This window comes from Opisthocomus hoazin, chromosome Z, assembly GCF_030867145.1.
Source record: "Opisthocomus hoazin isolate bOpiHoa1 chromosome Z, bOpiHoa1.hap1, whole genome shotgun sequence".
In the NCBI taxonomy this organism is placed as follows: domain Eukaryota; kingdom Metazoa; phylum Chordata; class Aves; order Opisthocomiformes; family Opisthocomidae; genus Opisthocomus; species Opisthocomus hoazin.
The window spans coordinates 15,504,139-15,527,673 of NC_134454.1; the positions used below are offsets into that span (position 1 = coordinate 15,504,139).

The 23,535-nt window shown below is 42.9% G+C and overlaps 1 protein-coding gene across 1 annotated transcript; it reads right to left on the reverse strand.

Moving 5' to 3' along the window:
- Positions 1-672: 672 nt before the first annotated feature.
- REEP5 (receptor accessory protein 5) lies at positions 673-22,386 on the reverse strand. Its single transcript, XM_075411243.1, has 5 exons — positions 22,185-22,386; positions 21,940-22,033; positions 10,304-10,442; positions 4,383-4,551; positions 673-3,143 (listed from the first exon to the last, which is right to left on the reverse strand). The coding sequence occupies exons 1-5, from the start codon at positions 22,300-22,302 to the stop codon at positions 3,094-3,096; spliced, it is 570 nt and encodes a 189-aa protein (XP_075267358.1). The 5' UTR covers positions 22,303-22,386; the 3' UTR covers positions 673-3,093.
- Positions 22,387-23,535: the final 1,149 nt, after the last annotated feature.

The following is a 23,535-nucleotide window of genomic DNA, read 5'->3' on the forward strand; positions in this document are numbered from 1 at the left end:
CACATCCTCCACTACTTACAAGAATTTCTATTCTTTGTTAACCATCTTTAGTTTGAAGAATTCAATTTCATTTTGGTATCACTAATGGTGATGTTATCATTATAGGGCTTTTAAAATGTTTCTCTTTTATTCCTTTTGGCTGAGTTTGGAAATGTGTAGGATAACGGAGAAGAAATCTCCTACGTACCGCTGCTTCTGCTACCACTGTAAGTGTAACACAACCTCCCCCCACTGTAGCTACGCAGCATTGTTTGTTTAGGTCATGTATGGAACACTAGAAAATTAATGGGCGAGGAAAAACGTTTGAAATCCCTGTAGTTTACCATTTTTCCTCTCTGCATTGCTAAAGAACACTAAACCTTGGTGATTCCTGCGGTAAGCAAGGCTCTGCGGTCCGGAAGGCCACGCTGGGCAGGCTGCTGAGAACAGAGGTGTGTTCCGAACCCTTCTGCTACGGCCTGGTGCTCTGCAACAGCTTGGCTGCACCCAGAGAACCACTCGTCAGGCAGCAGCGCTGTCTTCAGGCTTTCAGAGAGGGGTCTACTAGCTCCACACCAATAAAGTTTGCGTAAAAAAAGTGAATATCCTGTAAAGACCTTCTGCCCCTGAAAGTAATCAGGTTTTCAGGGTTGAGGTACAGGGTTCTTAAGAAACACTGAGGCAATACACCAGTCCTGTAAGAATCTCTTTATTTGTGTCCGTTTTTATTTAGCACATTAAAACATCAGCACAGACATGGAGTAGATGCATGTACCAACATTTGCACATAAATGTCGTGAAGAGGACTGGGAGAAGAGCCCTGGTCTGCGGGGCCAGCCCAGTGGAGGTACTTGCAGGAAGGGATAACTTGCTGCAGAAATTCAGTCATTTCTACTTGCATCAAGGCAAACAAGATCAAGTTCTGTTAACAACAGGTGGTAGTTATAATTCAAGTAGAAATCTGACAAAGGAGCACTGAATTTACCCGCTGGTCAAGAAATATCAATTTGTGAAGACAAGGAGTTCATTTAAAGCATAACTGTTCAGCTCTAAGAGACGTAAGGGAGTGTTTCAACACTTACAAAGAAATATTTTATCCCCATTAATACACAGTGGAAGAACTGTTGGGTAGTATGAAAAATGAAAAATAAAGTTATGTCTCTACTACAGACCTTGTTAAGCTTGGAAAGTCTAAGATTTATCAGCAGCCTTTAGAGAAGATATATAGTACTTTGTACCTAAATCAAATAGGCTCAGTATCTTTATTTCAAGCGGTGAAGCTAAACTGCATGGGCCACATGACTGCTACACACACAGCTGACAGTGCTTAAAACACAGCCCTAGGATTTAGCATGGCTTACAGAAAAGTTTAGTGGGTTTAAGACAGAGGGAGATAAGACATGAAATTAAACCACTTAAATGCTGAGTCACTTCAAACTTTTTACTTGCTACGTCTACAACCTTGCTGGAAACTTTTCCATACTCTGCACATCCACTCGTGACAAGAAGCTGTCGTGGAATGGTTAGCGGTGGCATTTCACAATTCCTGCTTCACATGACAAACTGCGTGCTGATCCACAGAAAATTATGCACAGTGGGTCTGATGGTTCCCTGTCCAAGCTGACAGCCGTAAGGGCTGTGTTTGCCAGCTTAAAGCTGAAAATGCTTTCTCTTAAGACACTTCTACATCGCTTCTTATAATACGTATCTCTCAGATTTAAAAGTGACCTGCTGAGTTGCACTGTGTGCTTCATTCTTTTGCAGTACTTGTCTCTGGTATATAAACATTCACTGTAAATTTTCAACTTGTTGCAGAAAGCCAAAAGTCTTCAAAAGTCAATTTTAAATCTTTTGAAGTTAAGAATGCGGACCACAAACTGCTCTTTATGGTACCAAAACCAAGCAAGCAAAACTTGCTTGCAACTTGCATGTTCTGCAAGTTAAGAACTGTCATTGCCTTACTGTGGGCTTTAAAGAAACATCAGCATGGAGATGAGAATAGGGAGATTTCAGTGACTCGTGCTGAATTTGTTGAAAATACTGCAGTGCAAAAGAGCATATACAGATTCAGATCTAAAAAAAGAAATTCTTTTCCACTGATTGCAAAAAAGCCTTTATTCTCTTAACAACTTCAGCTGCATTCTTACTGACTGGTCAGTGCTCATGGGAAGCTGTTCTTAGCACAGCCAGAGGAGATTTCAGGTTTTTACGAGCACAGCAGCTCACAGGAGGATGTACTCCATCCCACTAACGATGTAGTACCCCAGGCAGTTAATATCTCAAAAGGACTTTAGGAGAAAGTGTTTGTAGTGGTACCACTCCTCAGCAAAAGGTGGTTTGTGCTTTTGAGTGTGATCTTCAAAGGCACTCTACTAACAATTTTAGATGACAATTTTATTTAACAAGAAGAGGCAAGGAGTTGTACTTTAGTCATCTTGTGCTAATCTTGTGCACTTTAATGCATCTATTTCTGGGAAACTACTTCACGCTATTATAAGCTTGATCACTTGAGCAAAGTTACTCTTTCCTATATGTAGTATCTATTCATTTAAGAATACACACACTGTACCAAATTATTGTTACAATGAAACATGCAACAGTGAATAATCTCTATCATCAGGTGCCTAGAACATGTAATCTCATCATTTACAACTTTATTGGTGGGGAGTACATCCGTTATGGCATCTCTCACAATAACTCCCTGCATATTCAAGATCTGTTCAGACTAGTATTTTCCTTACAGCTTCATGTTACCAGATGCACCACAAAGTGTTAAGAGTAATTACATACACAAAGAGACAACTAAAGTGCAGAGCCTGTAGGATATATTCTTTTTATTTATGGTACTGTAAAAGGAGATTACTGAAAGATTTCTTGTGCATGAAGACGAATGAAAATATTTTCATTAAGCTTCAGATGCTGCCCACTGCATTGCCTTTAAATAAAAACGCTTACTTCCTATACAGACACAGCAAAGCAGTCAGCAAACTTACAACACATTCCTTTAATATACCAAAATGTTTCCAAGGCAATATTATTAAAATTATACCACAGTTTCCAGTAACATCAAGCTTCATAAAGGAGGCGGTAGGGAAACTTTATCCAGTTAATAGCTTAAGTGCTCTTCTTTTCTTCACCCAATAAGTTCACTGTTGCTTTCTTGGCTGCAGGAAAATAAAATCAAGTTTAATTTTAGAGGCTTACAAACTAAGTGGCTTCTTCAGTGTTCTTCAGCTGCATAAAACAATATTCTTGTATTTTTTGGTCACACAAGAAGTATCCCAAAAGAAGATGACAGCTTTTGTATACATGTACACACACACATAGTGATAAAACTAATCATATAAAGGCTTTCCAGCATCAACCAAGGAGCAGCACAATAAACAGCACAGACTGACTTACAACTACTTTATCAATAAAATAGAGCTGCTTGCAGTTTTTAGTACATACAGCTTTATGGCAAGAAATCTACTACCAAGCTGATGAAATAGGGCTGGAATACTGCTAATGTGTGCATGTGATGATGTGCATGATTTCTTAAAAAAATGTATGTATGTGGAAATCTTCACGTGTAAAAATAGCAAAGAGAAAGAACAAACGATGGCATGAGGATAGAAAAATCCCATGAGGAAGGCAGATTGTTTAAATACCAATAGAAAAATTGCTTAAGTTGGTAGGAGGAAATGAGACTGCATGCATTTTTTGGTGGAAAGAAGGCTTAAGGTGCTTTGAAACATCTTACAAATAAATTCCGTCTCAAATTACATTTAAATAAACCTTTACTTTTTAGAGTATGAGGCATCACCTTAGAATGTGAGGAAATAAAAGCAAAAATTAAGCAATCTACAGGCTGTGATAGGTTTTTATTTGGTTAGAATAAATTTTAAGTAATTTCTTTAAAAGTGGGCTCAGAATCCTTTGATTTTCAGCGAAAGGAAAAGTGCAAAAACCCTGATGGGAAAATTCCATTTCACATTGTTGCTGTTTGTTGGAATTAAAGGCTTTGCTTTACTACACAGCTGGCAGCTCTTCTACACTACCAGGTATTTTAGATTGTATTTTAGGAGATACAAGAATACACTGAAACAATAACTGCCTTTATGGAAGGTATATCTTTGGACCTGCCTCTAGGGAGAGTGTTTATAGTGGTGTGTAAGGTGGGAAGACACACAAACTAATTAGCTGTTTCTTCCACGCACGCACTCATTCTAGCTAACTGTACTCCTAGAAGGTAAGATCCACTGCTATCCTCCTTTCTGGCTGTCTTCACCCAAATTCAACTTCTCCATTATAATTAGTCTTCTTCCAATTTTTTTTTCCCCCAGATTATGCATATTAACTGTAATATTAGAATTTCCCCAGGAAATTCCTCCTACTCGATCAGTGAACGGTCTCTTCCTCACCTTCTTTAGTGATGGTATCTGCAGTCTCTGCAGCCTTGTCTTTCAGGTCTTTAACAACACTGTCGAGCTGAGCTTCATGCTTCAGGAAGAAAGGCCGGATAATTCGGTGATAGAGAAACTCTGCCCCATTAGAAGGACTTGGAGCCATGCACCACAACAGGAAGCCACACTGCAAGGAACAAGAACATCCGCATTAAGTAGAAGAAATGAGTAAGAGACAAGGCATAGCGCGCCTTCCCAACTCTGCCACAGACTTGAACGTATTTAGAACAGCACGTCGTCCCCTTCATTTTGTACGGTCACAGTCCAATGAGCACGCACATCAGTATAGTTACATACACTGAATCTTTATATTGAAATAATTTAATAGATACTGATAGGGTAAAGAAGGAAGGCTGTAGCAGTAAAGTGAATCTGGTAACCTTTTTTTTTTAAAGGTAGAAGTATGAAGCCTGATCAGACAAAACATTAGTTTCTCTGGCTGCTTCTAAACTGTGCCGCACAGGCCTGACTGAAAGTCTAGGTCCCTAAATCCAGCCAAAACATATCCCTGTCATCTCTGCCTCCCTGCTTTGAAAATGCAGTGGGGCAAAGAACGGGACTGTGTGCATCCCAGACCTAAAGTGACAAAGAGGAAAGATATATCCAAGGTACACACAGCACACAGACAGGGGTAATGCTTTTGGATGGCACAGTTTAGGTATAGCTTTTCTAGCACAATGTGTTCTCTTGGGAAAAAAAAATCCCCAAATTCCACAGTGAGTGGGGTATTATTTCTGCATCTTGCGAAGCGGATTGGAAAGACAGCTATTACATGTATTACAAGCATCTGTCTTTACTGCTGAAGCACCTTTATTTGGCTTCAGTTCCACTGCCATACACAATACAAAGATAGCTATACAAAACAAAATCGAAACATTTAAGCAACAGGAAGTGCTGTAACTAAATTTGCTTGAGCTCTGAAAGCATATATAAACAGATTTTATAGGATAAAACTGCAATAAAACTAATCATATTTTCTCAGTAATGGTACAGTTCTTTTCAGACACAAATAGTACAACATTACTCTGTGTCAAAAGCCTCTCCACAAAAGAAAAGCAGAACAGGTTTTCACAGACCACGTTTTCTTAAAATACAAAACAAAACCGTACCAGCTTTAGTCAAAATGTGCTTTGTTTTGATGCCAGATATGATTAAACATTTGAGGATGTCCTGGGTTCAGCTGGTATAGGATTAATTTTCACAAGAAGCCGGTTGGGCCAGCCCAAATCAGTCAGTCAAATGGTATTTGAGTGGGGGAGCTGGCTGAAGGAGGGGGATTTGCTACTCAGGAGCGAACTGAGCATCAGGCAGTGAGAACATTGCACGGTGAATATTCTTTCTATCAGTACTGCCATTATTATTTTCTTATCCCTTTGCCGTTCTGTCAAATTGTTCTTAACCCAACCCACAAGTTTTGCTTTTTTGTTCTGATTCTCCTCCCCATCCCACCGGGGTGGGTGAGTAGTGAGACAGCGACCGCATGGTTCTGTGTTTCCAGCTGGGGCCAAACCATGACACACACGTTTTTGGGAGGAGAGGGGAAGAGGGAGAAATCACAATGACTCAACTCTTCCTCCTGGAGGAAAAAACCCCCAGCACATAATCAGCTAAATCATGCATCAAAAATCAAACTAATCATTCAAACTACAATAAACCCATAAGCAACTTAAAGGTCTGCATTTAAATACAGTAGGTCTTATTTAAATAGCTTAGATTTCAGAAGTTTTCCAGTTTTCACAGCAGTATCTACAGCAGCTGAAGAGATGTTTCAATGCATGTGCTAGAGCTTCTGAAAGTCACTTCAAAAATATAAGCCAAGTCTTAATTATTTATAAGGTTTCCAGTACATTGCACAGCACAAAAGCTTTTCCTAAAACTAGTTCGATCACAATATCCTTTCGGAATTCCACTGTGCCTAGCCAGACATTTCTGTCTCCTCTCCTTCCCCTGATACTTTTGATTTCCCACTGTAAAACTGCAAAGACAGAACCACATCCAAATATTTGTTTTGGTATTACATAAGAAACTCCTAAATAACAATTTGGCCATTGCAAGGTGATTTAAGTCATTGAATCATAAAGTCAAGAGAGGTTATTTCAAAAGAAAGGTTCTGATTTAACAACAACAAGAAGAAATATAATAAAATCCCTTTTCAATTACGAAAACCACATAAGTCTACTTCAGGCAAGCCTTCCAAATATTTTGGAATATCTCCCCTCTGTTCTTTCTCAGACAAGGTACATCAAGACTGAATGTTCTGTAGGTTCTGCTCTTCACACCTGTAAAATTTTGGCTTTTCACCACAGTAAAACTGATCCCCAACGCACATCAGTAAACAGCTACTGCTTTTGGAGATTCCTACTCCTTTTTTCTTTAAGGCCACTTCTCATTCCTCTTGCCCTAGAGAAAATCAGTTATGATGTATTTGGAGCTGGACAGGTATCTTGACAGGCTGTCTCTTCAAAAACGATCACTGATTCCTGGGGCTAACAACTGCCTTCTACAGAGGATTTTGCCTAACCAATTTACCATCCCTTTAGGTAAGCTTTAGGTTTTCTTCTTAGAACTATTTGATTGTGGTGTCAGAACAGAATGGACTTACAGGAGTGTTTGCCCAGAAGACAAAGAAAAGTTTTTCAAAGTAAAGTGTCCAACAGTGAGAATGCCTACCAGGAACATTTCAATGAATTAAAATAAATAATTCAACATGCAATAAAATTTGGCACCAGTAAGTAGCAACCAATGCAGTATAATTAAGCATGGTCAGAGAAAAGAAAGGCAAAAAGTGGTGGAATAGTAATATTCAAAAGCTTCTATTATTTGGAACTTCGTATAATAGGAAGAAAAAATGATACTATCTTCTGTTGTAATCTTTCATTAAAAGCTGAGAAGTATATTGATTTTATTTCCTGTTAAAGAATACCTGGCCAATTACTGATGGTCACTTTACTTGCCAATACACAGAGATGTTACTTAGCTGTCCTTTTTTTTAGGAAATCCCTCAACTGTAAGTTTAACTTCCTCTGAAACTAAAAGAAATTGAAATTTCCCTATTCTTGCCTAAGAACAACATTAGTCATTTTGATTTTACAGCTTTGTCCTAGTCTAGTCAAGAAAAAAAAACAGATCTTTTGCAGTTACAGATTTGTTCTCAAATACCTATTCCTATACCATTTTGAAATGTACTGAAACAGATGCTTACACACATTTTCTAGAGGACACATACCAAAGCTGCAAATCTCAGTCTTTTCAAAGCTTGAGAATGTCAGACAGCTAACTTAGTTATTTTTCCCTTGCCTCTTGCAAAACTGAACATAGACTATTCAAAACAAAGTGGTTTGTAAAAAGGTCCAGAAGGCTCAGAGTGATAAAACTGTTAACTGGGAAAAAACCCAACCCCCTAAATTCTTTGTGACCCTCCAGACCACCCAGAGGAGAGAGTGGAATTTGTGCAATAGTGTGACTTCCTTAGGCAGACACATGAGCTGGGTCTAACCCACCTGGATATGATGCCAGCAGCTGCTACTTTCACTGGCTACAGTGTTTTAGTACCTGAATGCCAAAGAAATCTTTAAATCATTTACAGAAGTGCTGAAAAACAGATCACATACACACAATAAATCATTAATTACACAAAAGTCCTGTGCTTCTGAGGAAAAAAAAGCAGATAAAAAAATCTGCATTACAAAAAACCCACAAAACCCAAGAAATCTCGAAACAGTTTTCAACCGGAGAACAAAAGTATATGCAAATCTCATAACATATTGAAAGGAACTCTTCAACATGCCTGTCTCCCAATTCTAGTGTGCTGAAAACTTTTGAGGTGACAGAGCCCAGGCTCTGGACTTAGGGGAATATGTGAGCAGCTATGACCAGTGCCTCAGTGCTGCACGTCAAGGTATATAGAAATACTGAGCAGCTAAAACTCAGTCTGGAATGGAAGCTACAAGCTGTATCAAATAAAGGTGAATATGCAAATTTAGTGTATCTGCAAAACGGAAGCGAGCTTGAAATCTGCATGAATGACACATCTGGGCTTCTATTTCATAACATCATGAGAGAGATGGAGACATTGCAAACTACACTACAGGAGGTTTCAGTCGCAGATGGACTGAAAGTTGGAAGCTGCTTCCTCCTTTCCCCACAAGGAGTAACTGCCATCCTCCCACCCAGTCAGTAACGCTTTCTGATTCTCAGCCAACACCTTCTGTCTGCCTTTGTATCACAGAAGTAAACCTGTTCTACCACCCACTACCGAGAGTAAATATTTCACTTCCATGTGCCTTCAGCAGCTATCGCAGAAAGCTGTGCATTTACTGTAGTTGCTTCCTTGTGTTTGCTTCTGCTGCACTGAGAAAAGTAACTTATTGCTGATGCCACCACTACATGTAAATGTGGCACTTCTGGTACAGTATTATCGGAGCCATCTATGGTTGGTCTTTATTTTCTAGGTCAACCTCAATTTCAACTGCATGCTCCTCAGAAAGAGGAAGAAATCATTGTCACATCTTTTACCACCAAGGAGTTAGAAAAGAAGCTCTGAAAACACACCGTACAAATTCAGAACTGTGAGTATACACCACTGCAGACAACGGGTGAAGTCATCATCCAGCTAAACTGTAAGATGAAGTTGGGGATGTGAAATAACCGAGTAAGTGGTTAAGAACAGATTCTTCCAGTGCCATAAGCAAGCTTTTTGGATTCTATTCAGACCAGATGAACTTGCACTTTGATCACTATTTGGCTTAGTCTCAACATACTACAACACTAAAACTTTCACACGTGTTACTCATGATAAACTTAAAAATTAGCAGATTCTTCTTAAAAACCTTGCAAAACCGTTAAGCTTAAAATGGAAAAACATATTTTCATTTTTGATTAAAGGAAGAAAAAAAGGGGGGGGACAGAGGGACGGGAGAGAGAATTAACTTTGTGAGACAGGCCAGAATATTTAGTATTTTTAGTTTGAAGTAGCAGTTCAAATACATGCTTTTTCTGACAGAGCTAGGGAAGTAAGTGTCCAAATGATTGCACAGATGATGCCTGTTAAAGATTCAAAAGGAACAATGCAGAAGTGTAACCGAGATGTCCAAGTTAATTTTTGTCTTTAAAATAAGGCATTTTATGGAAAAAGCATTTGGCAACATCAGACCTTACCGTGAAACCTTTAAATGACCCCACCACAACTGCTGGCAAGCAAATCCTTTCAAGAACTTTGGTGGGGCTAGACCAGGCTAACAAAGCAAAAGAGAAGGAATACAACAGCCCATTGAAACAAAAAATAGGTAACAGTTCTGTAAGCTAAACAACAGACTCTCCAGCAAGCTCGTATGTCTTGTACCCAGCAGCACACATGGTAATCAGCTATATCCTAGAATAATTTAATATGTTAATGTTGATTGAATACAGTCACACCTTAGTTGACAAACAAAGCTTGGAACACGTTAAGCAAATCATTGTTGCTAGTCAAACCACACTAACAGAGGCACATTAGCAACAAGCTCTTCTGATTGCCATTTCCTTTCAGGAAAGTAGGCTTAATTAAAAATGAGGTCTGTATGATTTAAACTATTCTACGCTGCAATTTCCTTCTTTGCTTCCAATGGCACAGAAGTTAGTATTTCCTTTTGCTGCCTTTGTGATTTTACTCTCCCCTTTTGCCAACCCATCCCAACTTCCCCTCTCTCCTCGCAAAACCACCAGTTGTAAACAGATCACTTTCATAGTGCTAAATTACATGTAAACAGCATCTAAAAATAAGGTGTGACCCAGGAATGGTTCCAATGGAATCTGCTGTCATCTATCCATCCTTGAAGAGACATTAAACCAGTTATATCAAAGGTCTTGTTTTAGGAGAGGGGCCACTTGAACTGCCATACCTTTAGCATGTAGTAGAAAGGGAACCAGGACAGAAAGATATCAGAGAAGAATTCTGCTATGCTGAAAACGCCGTACACAACCCAGTAAGTCAGCCACTGTGTGTCATCATCTTTGTTGGGACTTTCAATGGCCTTGATTCTGTAAGGAAAACAAAGAGCAGATCAGTAGCATCAGTCTCATCTGTAACAGTGTTGTTTTTACGACTCAGGTCTGTTGTTACATGTGAATGCACATAATTTAGTTACATGCTCCACAGAAGAGAACTAAGTAGTATCTCTCATAAAGACTGTGCCCAGGATCTTTGAACAGCAAAGCTTTTCGAGACATTTCAGAGTTCAAAAAGAAAAGATCCTCAAGCTTCTTCTAGCTCTGTGATTACCAAAAAAAAAAAAAAAAAAGGGAGCATCCTGACATTCTTCACAGAGAGCTCATGGGACATGGAAAAGAGGGGATAATCTTTGCCCAGTTTCAGTTCTTGCTGCAATAGGGTAACCCCTGGCTACAGATGAGGTCAGCACAGTACGCTGTGTGTGCACTGGAGGCCCACTCAGTGCTGCACAACTTGGGGTTCCCACAATCTACAGGGATATAGAATTGTCTATACTATTTCTCTGCTGGCTCTAATAAATAGCATTTTAAATGAAGCTTTACTGAATCTGAACGCCTTTCATATGGGATCATAACAGACGAGCGCCTTCTGGTACAAACAGCATCTAGATAAAAATTTTAAATCTAGTTTAGGATTTTGAAGTGAATCTCAAATATCTTTACTCATAATGTATGTGCTCTACACTCCTCTTTGAAAAGATAAACCACAAGATACGCTCTAAACACTGACAAGCATTTGGTCTACAGGAGCAGAGGAGATCCATTACCCCCCGCCCCATGTAGTATGGACTACGTATACGCATCGCCAAGTGTTTTGCTGTGCAGGACTTGCAAATTCTGGTGTAGAGAACAGTACAAAGAACAGGGTGGAGCAACCTCTAGTAAAGTCTTGGGCTTCCCGCATAACAACTAACTGGGTTTTTGTTCTCCAACTGCTAGGAGAATGCACTTCAAGTTTATACAGTTCTAAAAATAGGAAGTTGAAAGAAAGACAAGCTTTCTTCAGTAGAAGCAGCGAAGCGGAGACTCTGGACTCACCAGGTTCCAGATTAGCACTATAAGTTTTAGAAGGAAAAAGCAACTGTAAGCCTGATAATGTAAAGCTTAAAGAGTATTAAAAAGCCTTTGTTCTCTCCACTCTTGCCATAAGATTAAAATCTGTAGACTCAGTTTAATGAATTTAGTTTTAATTCTTTTAAGACTCACTCCTTTAATATCAGCTATATTGTTGCTGAAGCAGCATCTGTGGGATATATCAAAGGTGCAAAGTTTTCTTTTAGTCCATAAAAAAGACTGAGAGTTAGAGAGGTTAACAAAACAGAAACCACAGATAGATGGCTGGCTGTAAGTACACTGCCTGGTTTGTGAACTGAGAAACCCTTTGGACTGTGTCACTTCCTAGCGCTGTAAATGAAGAAAAAAAAAAGGGAAAAAATCAATTATGCAACATGCCTTATGTTTAAGTAACATGCTGGCAAACCCACCACATGCAGACATCACTGGCGTAGCTACTGGACTGAATTAATTTGAAACACAATATGAAGATCTGATACTTAATTTATGCATTATTTCCATTAGAGTTCGTGGCTGGCCAGTAGGGTCCCGCGATGGGGAGTGCAACAGCCCTTGCCCTACCCCATCATGCACACAAGTAAGGCGTTGTTATTCAGGTGCCGCATCAGCACAACTGGAAGGACAGGTTTTCTACAGGTGGACAGCAACAGGTCTGCTCACTGCTGTCCCTAACAACAGCATTAGGAAACAGTAATCCAGGCAGTCTGCTCAAAGGCAGCACCAACTCCAGCTGCTCCTGCCCTCCCACTCTAAACCACATTTTTTCTATGCCCCCATCTCTCAGTTATCCTAATGCTGCCAGGTGAGGGGGCCCTACAAAAAAAAAATCCCAACGATATGGGAGGTAAGAGAGAGAGGGCTGCTGATGTATTTTCAAGGTACGAAACCATAGTTTCGGAAGGAAAAAAGAAGTACAAGTGACTAGTAGGGAAGTCAGAGTGGTGGGTAAGTAGAGCACAGAAAGTAGCTAATTGCAAAGTTTCTCAGTGTTAGGGAAAACTTGCTGTAGTGGTTCATCAGGTGAATTTCTCTGGTTCTGCTGACAACGTCTCCATTAGAAGCATACAGGGGAAGGCTTATTTTGCTACAATAAGCATGCTAGCTTGGTTATTTGTGAGAGAATGCTTTGCAGTGAAACTGCTAACAGTCTTGCTGTTTTCCAACCATCCAAAGCCATCCACGGATTTACGGAAGCACTGTTTAACTTTTGTTAACATTAAAGTTATCTCAGTTATCATGAAAATCAGTTTTCATAAAAAAAGTTTAGAATCTCCAATTCTGTGGCAAAGGGCAGATGACCTATCCTTGTGTTAACAAGGCACGCTTCGTTATCTTCTCTCCTATAAAAACAGACAGCCTTTAAGAGCTCCATAAATTCAGTGCCATGGGCGTGCTCCCTTTGAACATTCACCATCTGCTGCTGTAGTTCCCTAAGGAGATGTCCTGAAGGGCGTACATGAACAAGACACTTTCACGGTCAGTCACAAGCGGCAGTACTACACGTAGTTAAAACCCCATCCGATTTAACCAGCATTCCGTCTACACGTGGTGTTTTCTCGCACACTCTAGAAAACAGCACATTTCCCCTCCTATAATGGTCTGATCCAGGTAGGCACCACGGGACAAGCTCACGTGGCAGTCAGCTCTTAAGGAAGAGCAAAACAGCATCTGTTAGCAAAGTCTCCAGTCCCAATCCCATTTAGTGGGAGGAAAGGAAGGAAAAAATGGATATAGCAGTGCCATCAGTGAATGAAAGTTTTAACTGAAGTCAAGGAAAGGGAAGTGTTTTACAAATATTCTGCTTCTGAATGCAAAATACGTCCCTCAGCTGACACTGCCAGTGGAAATCCTTAGTCTAACATGTCCCTGTTTAATAAAAGGACAAAAGTTATCTCCATACTTTGCTACTTGTACACTATTTCAATAGTAAGTCACAGAAAATACTCCTTATCCAAGAACAAGTAAGTACAGTAGGTTATATAGAGTATCTGAACGGATAGGTTTGCTGTCCATTTATCACTGTACTCTTGTCAACATGAGAATCTCACCCTAATTAGACTTATTCTTCTAAGCTGTTCTGTAAGTTACTAGATATTCTCAGGGTGTAACGCTCTGCACAATTAACCCTAGAAGACACATCATACATCTTACTTCAAGCCAAGAACATTTTATTCTTCTCCACGTTACGTCTTAAGCCAATCAGTCTCACATTAAAAATGTGATCTCCATCAACAAATAAAAAAGATACCGGTTAAGAGGCACTGGTAGTACAGCCAGTAGGCCAGCCTTCTCATAATGGTTATTTATACATTGCAATAACAAATAAGTCAGTCTCATTAGCACGTAACACTAAGACTTGCTTACAAAGAAAGGAGCATCCAAAGCCTATAGTTTCAAATTTAAAAATAAAAGAGACACTGTCAGGTTTTTGTAATTTTTTTCTACTGACACGACTAAATTCCATGTTAATTATGTTTAGTAGTCACACATCACAAAGGATTTTCTATGATGCTTACAAACTAACTGTAGAGGACTTTAAACAAAGCCTCAAACAACTATTCACAGTAGTTCTGCGCATCAGAGGTAAGAGCAGTCACTAGGAACAGCTTCCAGTAGGCTGGATGGTAAACACCACAGCTCGGTTCTTTTAAAAACAGATGCCTGTCCAGCAGTGAAAATGGTCTGCCATGGGCCAGCATTGCCAACTTGTGCAGACAGATGGAGAGCCAAGTAAAAACTTCATTTTTAGGCAGATCTGTTCCTCAATAACCCAGCTAGCTGGTGATGCCAGCTGGTGATGCCAACAGAGAAGAGCAGAGGCTGCCATGCTCCCCAGTGGCCCAGGGCTCATATCAGTTGTGTAGCCACAGTATCAGAGAGCCGGCTCAATTTTGATTGTGTGCATCCTGGAATCAGTCAAGCTGAACTCTAGATCGATTGTGGTTACTTGCTCCTGTTACCTGATAGTAACAGATACTGGTCTAAGTAAGCTGCCAAGCTGAAGTCTTTCACTTAAAACATCTGACTCCTTTTGACAAAAACTCATCTCTTTCCAAGAGACTGTTACACACTCCTGAATTACCTGCGGCATAACAAAACATTGTTAGACTTTATTCACACATACAGTACTCACAGAATAAGCATATTATAACTATACCAGTTATGAGTTTAGGGTGTTTTGGATTTTGTGGGTTTTTCTGAGCTGAGTCCAGATATGGAAGCCATAAATAAAGAAAAAAAAAAGACAAGTTTTATTGCTCTAGTCTCATGTGAAGTGATCACTCAAATCCCTGCAATTTACAAGGTGTACCAGATGACTCTTGTATAAATAAATTTACAAGTTTAAGACAAAAAATTCCACTCCGTTAAGCCCAGGAAGACTGGACCATTCTGTGCACCCTTCCTTTAGTTTTCAAATCAGTGCTATACTAAGTGAGTAGGCAGGCATATCAGTGATCCTCTTAGCCAAGCATAACTCCTTTTTGTCCCGTTTAACTTAAAAAAACCCCTACAATTACCTGCACCTCTAGAGCTTATACTTACTGGTCTGCCCTAACTCTTCGCAGCCGGTTGTGGTGATTCAAAAATAATTTACTTCCAGCTATGTATCCAGACACCTGTGCAATCAACACTCCACTGCACCACAGACTTCCTCGGTTTGGTGCCTCCCCGTCACTCTCGTTTCAGACTCATCTTGGCAGGCAGCCTCTGTACATCTCGCACCATTTCAGTGAAACAAGTACCTGAGTATTTGTATCTGCTTTATCATTTTGTCTTCTGCATTTTAAAGCTTTCTGTCTTCCATCTTTCTTCCTCGTTACTGACTCCAACAGCAGAGCTGTGCATCTGCAGATACAGAGAACATCTTCCTGCCAAAGGCACTTACGCAACTGCTGCGGTGTAAGTCTACCACCTCCCCCTTCTCCAAATTTTGTGTATCCAGAAGATGGCAGCAGACAAATTCATGCAGGATAGCAAGTGGGGCTCACTATCCATGCAGGGTCATACACTATTCAAAGACAACAAACAACATGACAGTAGTACAAACGGTTCTACCTTTGTTTCTTCAAAGGAAATGGAGACTGAGGCAACAGAAGGAGCACATGCCACTTTGCCCACCATTGAAGTAAGTTCTACAAACTACATTTTACCTCAGCAAAGTTGCAAAAACAGCAGTGATCTTCTCATTTCATTGCTCTCTGCTGATTCTTGGCCTGCTCTCTTTCGGAACAAGTATTTGTGGGGCCACACGGTGAGTCAGTGCCCCAGTTCTGACTCAGGTTAAAACCAGCCTCCCCCAAACACACACCCACAGGCTGTTTTTGCTGGGATTAATACGCGCCAGCGCCTCAGTCCAGCCTCCCAAACCACTTGGTTACCGCCCGTTTTGCCACACAGGCCAGGCGATGCGGGTGGTGCTGTGCAGCAGGAGCTCTGGCAGCCTTCGGCTCTGCACTCCCGGAGCAGTCGCCCAAGCTCTCGTGCTGCAAGGGGGATGTTCTCCACTTCCACCCTTAACGCTGGCAAGGAAAGTCACTGTGGCCTTCAGCAACCTGTGAACACCATCTCGGGCTAAGCTTTACCAGCTTCACTGCTGGCCGTATTTGTCCACATTAGCAGTGAGGCCAGTACTGTGACACTGCTTGCTACAGTCTAAAGGCCTGGTGTGGAAACGTCTAATCCCCGCTCATCTTACAGAATTCTTTCAAGCTCTCTTTCTTGTCAGTACCTTCAGGAAAGACAAGTGGCATGCAGTGAGGGAGCTTCACGAAAAGCCATATTTTACCTGCGTAGTGCAGATATGCCTCATCCCACCAGACGAAGCCACTTGCTAAGGATGCACAACACAACGTTTCTCTACTCGTGACAGCTAATTTCATTGGATGGAAAAAAACATGTCACATGTTTTGGCTGCCTCTCCACAGCTGTTACTGTTCAGGGTGCAGGCACAGAGATCAGACAGCACTGTTGCAACCAGAGGGAGGAGAACTGGGCCCTTACTACATGCTTACAACAATACAAAAAGAATTAAAGTTACGTTTTCCTGTCAGCCTATGCTGCACTGTGTAGACTATATTTCAACCATAATTTTCTTACAGCTCTACTACTTTTCTTCAGTTCTGTTTACTGCAATGTTGGCAAAAGAATTCTAGTCTGGCCCTAGTTTATACAAACATACAGTAGAGCATGAAATCGTGGTGCAACGCTTCCAGACTCATCTCAGTAAAATGTCACTTTTTTGTGGTAATCACTGTGTAAGGAGTTTTTAAACTAGGAACAAAAATCCCACAGTTCTAATTATTGAATGTAATTTTAAAATTGACTTATCAGGGAGTGGGAAAGGGTTTCAAGTTTTAGGCTGAGGACTAAATCCTGGGTTGGGGCTGGGTTTGCATAGACCTGAAGAACTTCCTTTACGAGTACGGTGCCAGTTGCTAAGCTGTTAAAGCAACAAAATTTTGTAATTTTTCTTTTTTAAAAAAATGTACATTTTGTCTAGTGTCTGCCGACCCTCACACCAAAGTTTGTACTTCTATTCCTAACAGCTGAAGACAGCTTCATTACCCTCATCTAAAAATTGTGTATATTGCTGATCGTATACATAGCGACAAGTAGGCTTCCTTTCTTTTGGGACAGCAAGATCTTGCCAGCTCTCTGTGTTGGACAGTATCACAGCTGTAAAGAGAGACTTTTAAAATGTAACTAGAGTACATCACCACGACAAAACAAAACAGGAAAACAAGAAAAGCAACTGACCTGGTTTCAGCCAGGACAGAGTTAAGTTTCCTCCCAGTAGCTGCTGTGTCTTGGTTTTAGTAGAAGAATGTTGATAACATGATGGGTTTACTTGTAGAAAAATGTTGATAACATGATGGGTTTAGTTGTTGCTAAGAAATCAAGGACTTTTTTCCAGTTTCCCATGTTCAGCTAATGAGGAGTGCGGGAGCTGGGAGGGAGCACAGCCAGGCAGCGAGCCCAAGCTGGCCGGTGGAAATATTCCACACCATAGGCGGTGTGCTCAATTTATAAGTGGGGGTTGGCCAGGGGGACAGGAATTCTCTCTTTTCCAGGAGCCTGGACTTTTCTGGGAGTTCAGGGTTTTTTTGTGCATTTGAAGAGTTCTGTGAAATTCTCAAGTTCAGCAAAATCTGGGAAATTCTGAGTTGCGGAAAACCTGCGCATTCCATGATCGCTGCTCAGGGACTGGCTGCACAATTGGCTACCAAGCAGTATGTGTGTGTATAGCTTGTTTTACACATTCATTAGCAGTATTTCCTTTGTTATCTTATTAAACTGACTTTATCTCAACCCATGAATTTTACCTTTTGTCCATCCTCCTCTCCATCCTACTGAGGAGGAGATGGAGGGGTGAGCAACTGGCTGTCTGGTGCTTAGTTACCGGCTGCCAGGTTAAACCACGACCGCAAATAACAATAACCTACATTTTTTTTTAATCTCACTTTTTGACTCCAGCTCACTTTTTCAGCATTTAGGATCAGCAACGTTACATGTTAAATGTCAGAAGCGTTGCGACCCACCAGCAGGAAGGGTAGTTTAAAAATGTATTCCAGCAAACCCCGCGGATCTAAGTCCAACGATTCCTTTAACATCTGTAGGCCTCTATCAACCAAGTCGCTAGAGGTCAACACAGTAAGAGAGGAGTGAAAACAAGGTGCAGTACTGCAGTGCGTCTTGACCAAGATGGTCTTGTAAAATGCCTTCATTTATGTCTCAAACATATCCGCAGTCCCTAAAAATAGTACCTGCATCAATTACAAACTGGAAATCTTTCAATAAATTTAATCCAGATTGTGGACCCGTCTGTATAACAAAGACCTTTATTTTTTTAACCTAAATTTAAGATACAGAAGATAAATTTAAATTTTCCTACAGTTATCACAACATTATGACACTCTCCTGCGCTAACCACGTGCTATCTCTAGAAAGGAAAGCACATAATTTGTCCAAACAACGCGTCTTTTATTTTAAACATGGCACTCTAAAACCTAAAAGACAAAAAGCAAGTGTGTTTGGAGGAAGTGATTTGGCAGAATATATACAAAAAATTCAAAACACGCTTTTTAGTGTCTGAAGCCCCATGAAAAGAGTGTCAGCTGGGAAAGGAAACAGCATAAGTGCAGACAGACTTGTTAACTTTCTGCTGGTATTTATACCGAGCGTTATGAATCCATTTAGGTATGCCACCTCTCTCAAATAACTTCTATACAGCGGCAGCAGAGCATCACTTGTGAACATTAGCATATCACACAGCATTTTCCATTAAGGTAAAACGTAAGCATTTTCCTCAAAATTTGGTAAGAGACAGCAGATTTGCAGTTTTTATCCAGCTAGGTACCCCAGCTCTCACCAAACCCAGGAACAATGTAACATTTTCTAAACAACTGTGGCCAACGAACTGCAGTGTTCCTGTTTTAGAGGTATGGAAGAGGCAAAGAAACTAGATGACAGGCTCGAAGACACCACGACAGTATTTAAATTAAGACTTGAGCTGTGTGTTTATGCTTCCCTACAATCAATCTAGATTGTTTTCTGTTTGTGAAATGCCAGGAGCAGCACTTACACAGTAAAAACAGCTAAACTGAAGTAACAGCATAAAATCAGCCAAAGCAGGGAGGCATGATCATATACATTGCTTTTCTCCCTTGAAGACATGAGGAATAAGTTCAGACATTTTACTGCCAAAAGCTATTTTTATCTTTGCAATGTTTAAACCAAATATGACGGCACTTCTGAAATTTCCAATCCTTTGCACGCATTTCTTAGTTATCAAAAGGCTGCCTTCCTGCCTGCACTCTCTCTAATTTTTTTGAGGCAGTTAACCATCACTGGCTATGGGTGGAGCTACACTGAAACAGACTAGTTCTGGAAAGTTTAGAGAAGCAGTGAAAATACTGGCAATGTTATTTATATACTGCCAACACTCACTTCTTCCATCTACTAGTCTGAACACTGCCTTGTGCTGTTAAAGCTTGCTCTAAGTATAAAAAGTTGCTTCTATCATCTGTGGTAAACTTTTCAATGCTAGTGTACTGCAAACACAAAAGGCTGCAAACAAATAATAGATTTTAACTTACAATTATTCTATTTCATCACATAGCACTTGACAGAATTTTAGCAAATCAGACCAGGGGTCTATGACAAACTTTAACCCAGATTGTCTGACTTACTGGAAACAGCCAGATAACGTTTCCTTGGAAAACCACTGCTTAATTTTGATTACATTAAGAGACTTGGGTGGGCCTTTCCTGGTGACATGGCACAGAAAACTTGTATTTTTGCGAAGATTTTGTATCGCTAGAGAAGAAACTCCTCTGTGTGTAAAACCACTAAAGACTTACAGAAAGCAAAGCTGAAGGTGAACATGAACAAGGGGGAAGGAGAGAGGAAACAGCTGTGCCTGCCTGAAGCTGTTACAGGCATTAGTCAGTGAGTTGCCCCCTCCTCTTGCGGTGGCTTCGAGCCTTGGCCAAGGCCAGCACTGCAGTGATGTGAACGCAGGCAGCAGTGCAGCGGCAGCTGTACCACTTCACGCCGACGGCCAGGCACTCCCCATCTGCTAGGTCTAACCCAGCAGCTACAGCCTCCAGCACTTCTCCACTGAAATTTGCACCTGTGGCATGGCACGCAACCACAACGAATACGGCAAACGATGCAAACAAAAGAAAAGAAACCACAGCATTATACAAGGCCTGACAGGTAGATACCTGCACACCCGTAAAACTGACCTGGTTTCATGTGTGAACAGACCGAAATCTGAGCTGAGCATCCTTCTCTGGTTTTTTCCCAATGTATGTTCTTTCAGGCGAGCACAGAGATGAACAGTAACGATCGTGACCAAGATAACCCGGAACTAAAATCCTAGTGAAACATGTGGAACGTACCTAATGGGTCACTCACCTCGTAACCTGTTTGCCATTTTAAACAACTGTTAGGACAGCAAGTGATCTCCCTTGCAGAACACAGACATTTCACCCATTCCTTCACGAGTGTCTTTTCTGCTGAACAGAAGCCTGACCCAGTACTTCTTGTTCTTCAATTTAAACAATTCAGTCACTGGCAGTGAGGAAATGATACACTGATCTACTTCACAACAGAAGAAAAAGTAAGTTAAGTGGGGAAAAGTCATCTGCTTTTTCTCTTTCAGTACCCTTCTCAGACACTTCACGCTTGAAACACTTACATAAACACCAAACTAATACCCTGCACAATACGTTCCATTTACAGCTCCTGACCTCCTCCAGAAGCCGCAGCTTTGGCAGCAAAAGCCACCTGAGGGTGTTTGCAGCTGGTGACAAGAGCTGAAAACTCTTTTCTGCCTAATGCTAGGAAACAAATCTCACTACCGTTAGTTCAGGTAGCAGGCTCTTCAGTTGCCTTTTCAAAGGGGACAGACCAAATAGAGGAGAGGAATAAACAAACCACAGGGCTAGTGCTCTTTATGCTTTGCGTCTTTACGCTTTCTGAGCACAAATGATAGCACTTGGCAGCACCCTGACTGCAGTACAGGACCAAGAGCAGCAAAAATGAAAGCAGGAATCACTCCAGAATTCAGCTTTATCTTCCCGCAGCGCAGCCCTGCATCAGGATGGTGGAGATCCTGCAGTAGATATGGAGAGTGGCATGGTAGCAGCAAGACAAAAAGAAACCCATATAGTGGAAGAAGGTTAATCACCAAAGACCACTTTTGCTCTTTTTCATGGTCTGGGAGCCATGTTTGACTGCAGACTGAAAGCAGGACACAGCACAGATGTCCCAGGGTGTTGCTGTCAGACTGACCCCGTAACACTGTGTAGTCTAGCAAGGGCAACACTGCCTATCCTGAATCCACACTCCCAAAAAACAGGAAACTCAACGGGACCATGAAAACGTGTGCACTAGCACCTGTCCTCCCGCTTCTCCTCCGCGCCCGCACTGCTGGCTCTACAGGCTCGGCGGCGGAGCAATGCATGTGGGAAATCGCTACGCACCAGCTACCAACCTGGGAAGGGCGGGAGGGGATCGAGCCCACCGGTGCTGTCAGCAGGCTGCTTCATGGGCCGGAACCTGTCTGCTGGCTGCCACTGAAAGGCACTGGCATGCAGCGCATCACATGTGCTTTAAATTAGGCTTTCACCCAAGATTATGATTTTCTCCTAAACATGTTTCACCATTTAAAACGCAGCTAAAGGGAAAGCACTAACAGAACCCAAGTCAGAAAAAGCAGAACCGGCACCGTATTCATGTGCATGTTATTCATCACGCTTCTTTGTTTTAGTCAAATCTGTAGCCAAGGACAATGGATACACACCCATCACCAATAAAAACCAACCCCCCCCCCAAAAAAAAAAACTCCCGTCACAGGCCGCGCCCCGGCGCAGGGCTGCGATTTTGCAACCGTGCCCCCCCCCCGGGTAACACACGCAGTCATCGTGGCACAAGTCGCGACACTCACGAGACGTAGGCGGGGTATCCGAAGCCGATGACGTTGCAGAGCAGGGACGCGCCGTAGCCCACCACCAGGTACACGGCCACCGCCCCGACGATGGCTGCGCGGGGAGGGAGAGAGCGGAGAGCCGTCAGCGCGGGCGGCCCTCGAGGGGGAGCGGGGAGGGCGCGGCCGCCGCCATGGCCGCCCTGCCCCCGGCCCCGAGGGGAGGCGGGCGGGGGTGGGGGTGGGGGTCGGTAGCCGGAGCTCACCCGTGGCGATGTAGGTGCGGTTGACGCCGGTCTTGCTCTCGATCTGCTCGAGCACGGCGGTCATGCAGTTCTTCTCGTGCAGGAACCGGTCAAACCGCTGCCTCATCGTGGCGGCCATGGCGGGGCAGCGGCGGGAGCCCGCTCCCCAACCCGCTCCTCAGCCCCTGGTGCCTCCGGCCGCGACGGGAGGCGGCGCCGAGCCCGGCGAGCGGCGGGGCGGGGGCGGGGGGCGTGGCACCCGCCGCGGGGAGCCATCTTCCGCCGGCGCCGGGAGCCCTCCGCCGCGAAATGGAGGTCTGGTCGTGGGCCGGGCCCCGCTCCGGCTTTTTGGGGAGCCCCGGGCACCGGCCGTGCTGCGGCACAGGGGGAGGGGGGGAGCCGGCGTCCCCCCTTTGTCCTCGCCCAGCGAGCAGGCGGTCCGGTCCCGTGCGGCGCGGCCGTGCCGCTGCCGAGGCGCCGGGGCTGACGCTGGAGCTTGGAGCGGCGGGCTGGGGCACCCCTGCGAGGAAGGCGCTCCATGCTGAAGCGAGCAGGTAGTGAATTCCCTGCGTGAGCGCCGCCGAAGCGGAGGAGGGCCCGCGGAGAGCCAGCTCCTGTCCCCTAAAACTCACAGAGTCACGGAATGTTCGGGGTTGGAAGGGACCTCTGTGGGTCATCTAGTCCAACCCTCCTGCCGAAGCAGGGTCACCTACAGCAGGCTGCACAGGACCTTGTCCAGGCAGGTCTTGAATACCTCCAGAGAAGGAGACTCCACCACCTCCCTGGGCAGCCTGTGCCAGGGCTCCGGCACCCTCAGAGGGAAGAAGTTCTTCCTCATGTTCAGACGGAACTTCCTGTGCTTCAGTTTGTGCCCATTGCCCCTTGTCCTGTCACTGGGCACCACTGAAAAGAGCTTGGCCCCATCCTCCTGACACCCACCCTTTAGATATTGATAAGCATTTATTAGGTCCCCTCTCAGCCTTCTCTTCTTCAGGCTGAACAAGCCCAGCTCCCTCAGCCTCTCCTCGTAGGGGAGATGCTCCAGTCCCCTCATCATCCTTGTAGCCCTCCGCTGGACTCTCTCCAGTAGCTCCTCATCTTTCTTGAAGTGGGGAGCCCAGAACTGGACACAGTACTCCAGATGGGGCCTCCCTAAGGCAGAGTAGAGGGGCAGGAGAACCTCCCTCGACCTGCTGGCCACACTCCTCCTAATGCACCCCAGGATACCATTGGCTTTCTTGGCAGCCAGAGCACACTGCTGGCTCATGGTCAACTTGCCGTCCACCAGGACACCCAGGTCCCTCTCCACAGAGCTGCTCTCCACCAGGTCCATAACTCCTCAAAAAGCTTTAAACAAAACCAAAAGGCAATA

Excerpts from the sequence above, each read along its gene's own strand:
- REEP5 (XM_075411243.1), bottom strand. The coding sequence starts at position 22,302 with ATGGCCGCCACGATGAGGCAGCGGTTTGACCGGTTCCTGCACGAGAAG. Across the intron at positions 22,034-22,184 it reads CCGCACCTACATCGCCACGG|CCATCGTCGGGGCGGTGGCC; the intron begins GTGAGCTCCGGC and ends CTCCCCGCGCAG. Across the intron at positions 4,552-10,303 it reads CTTTCTACTACATGCTAAAG|TGTGGCTTCCTGTTGTGGTG; the intron begins GTATGGCAGTTC and ends TGTTCCTTGCAG.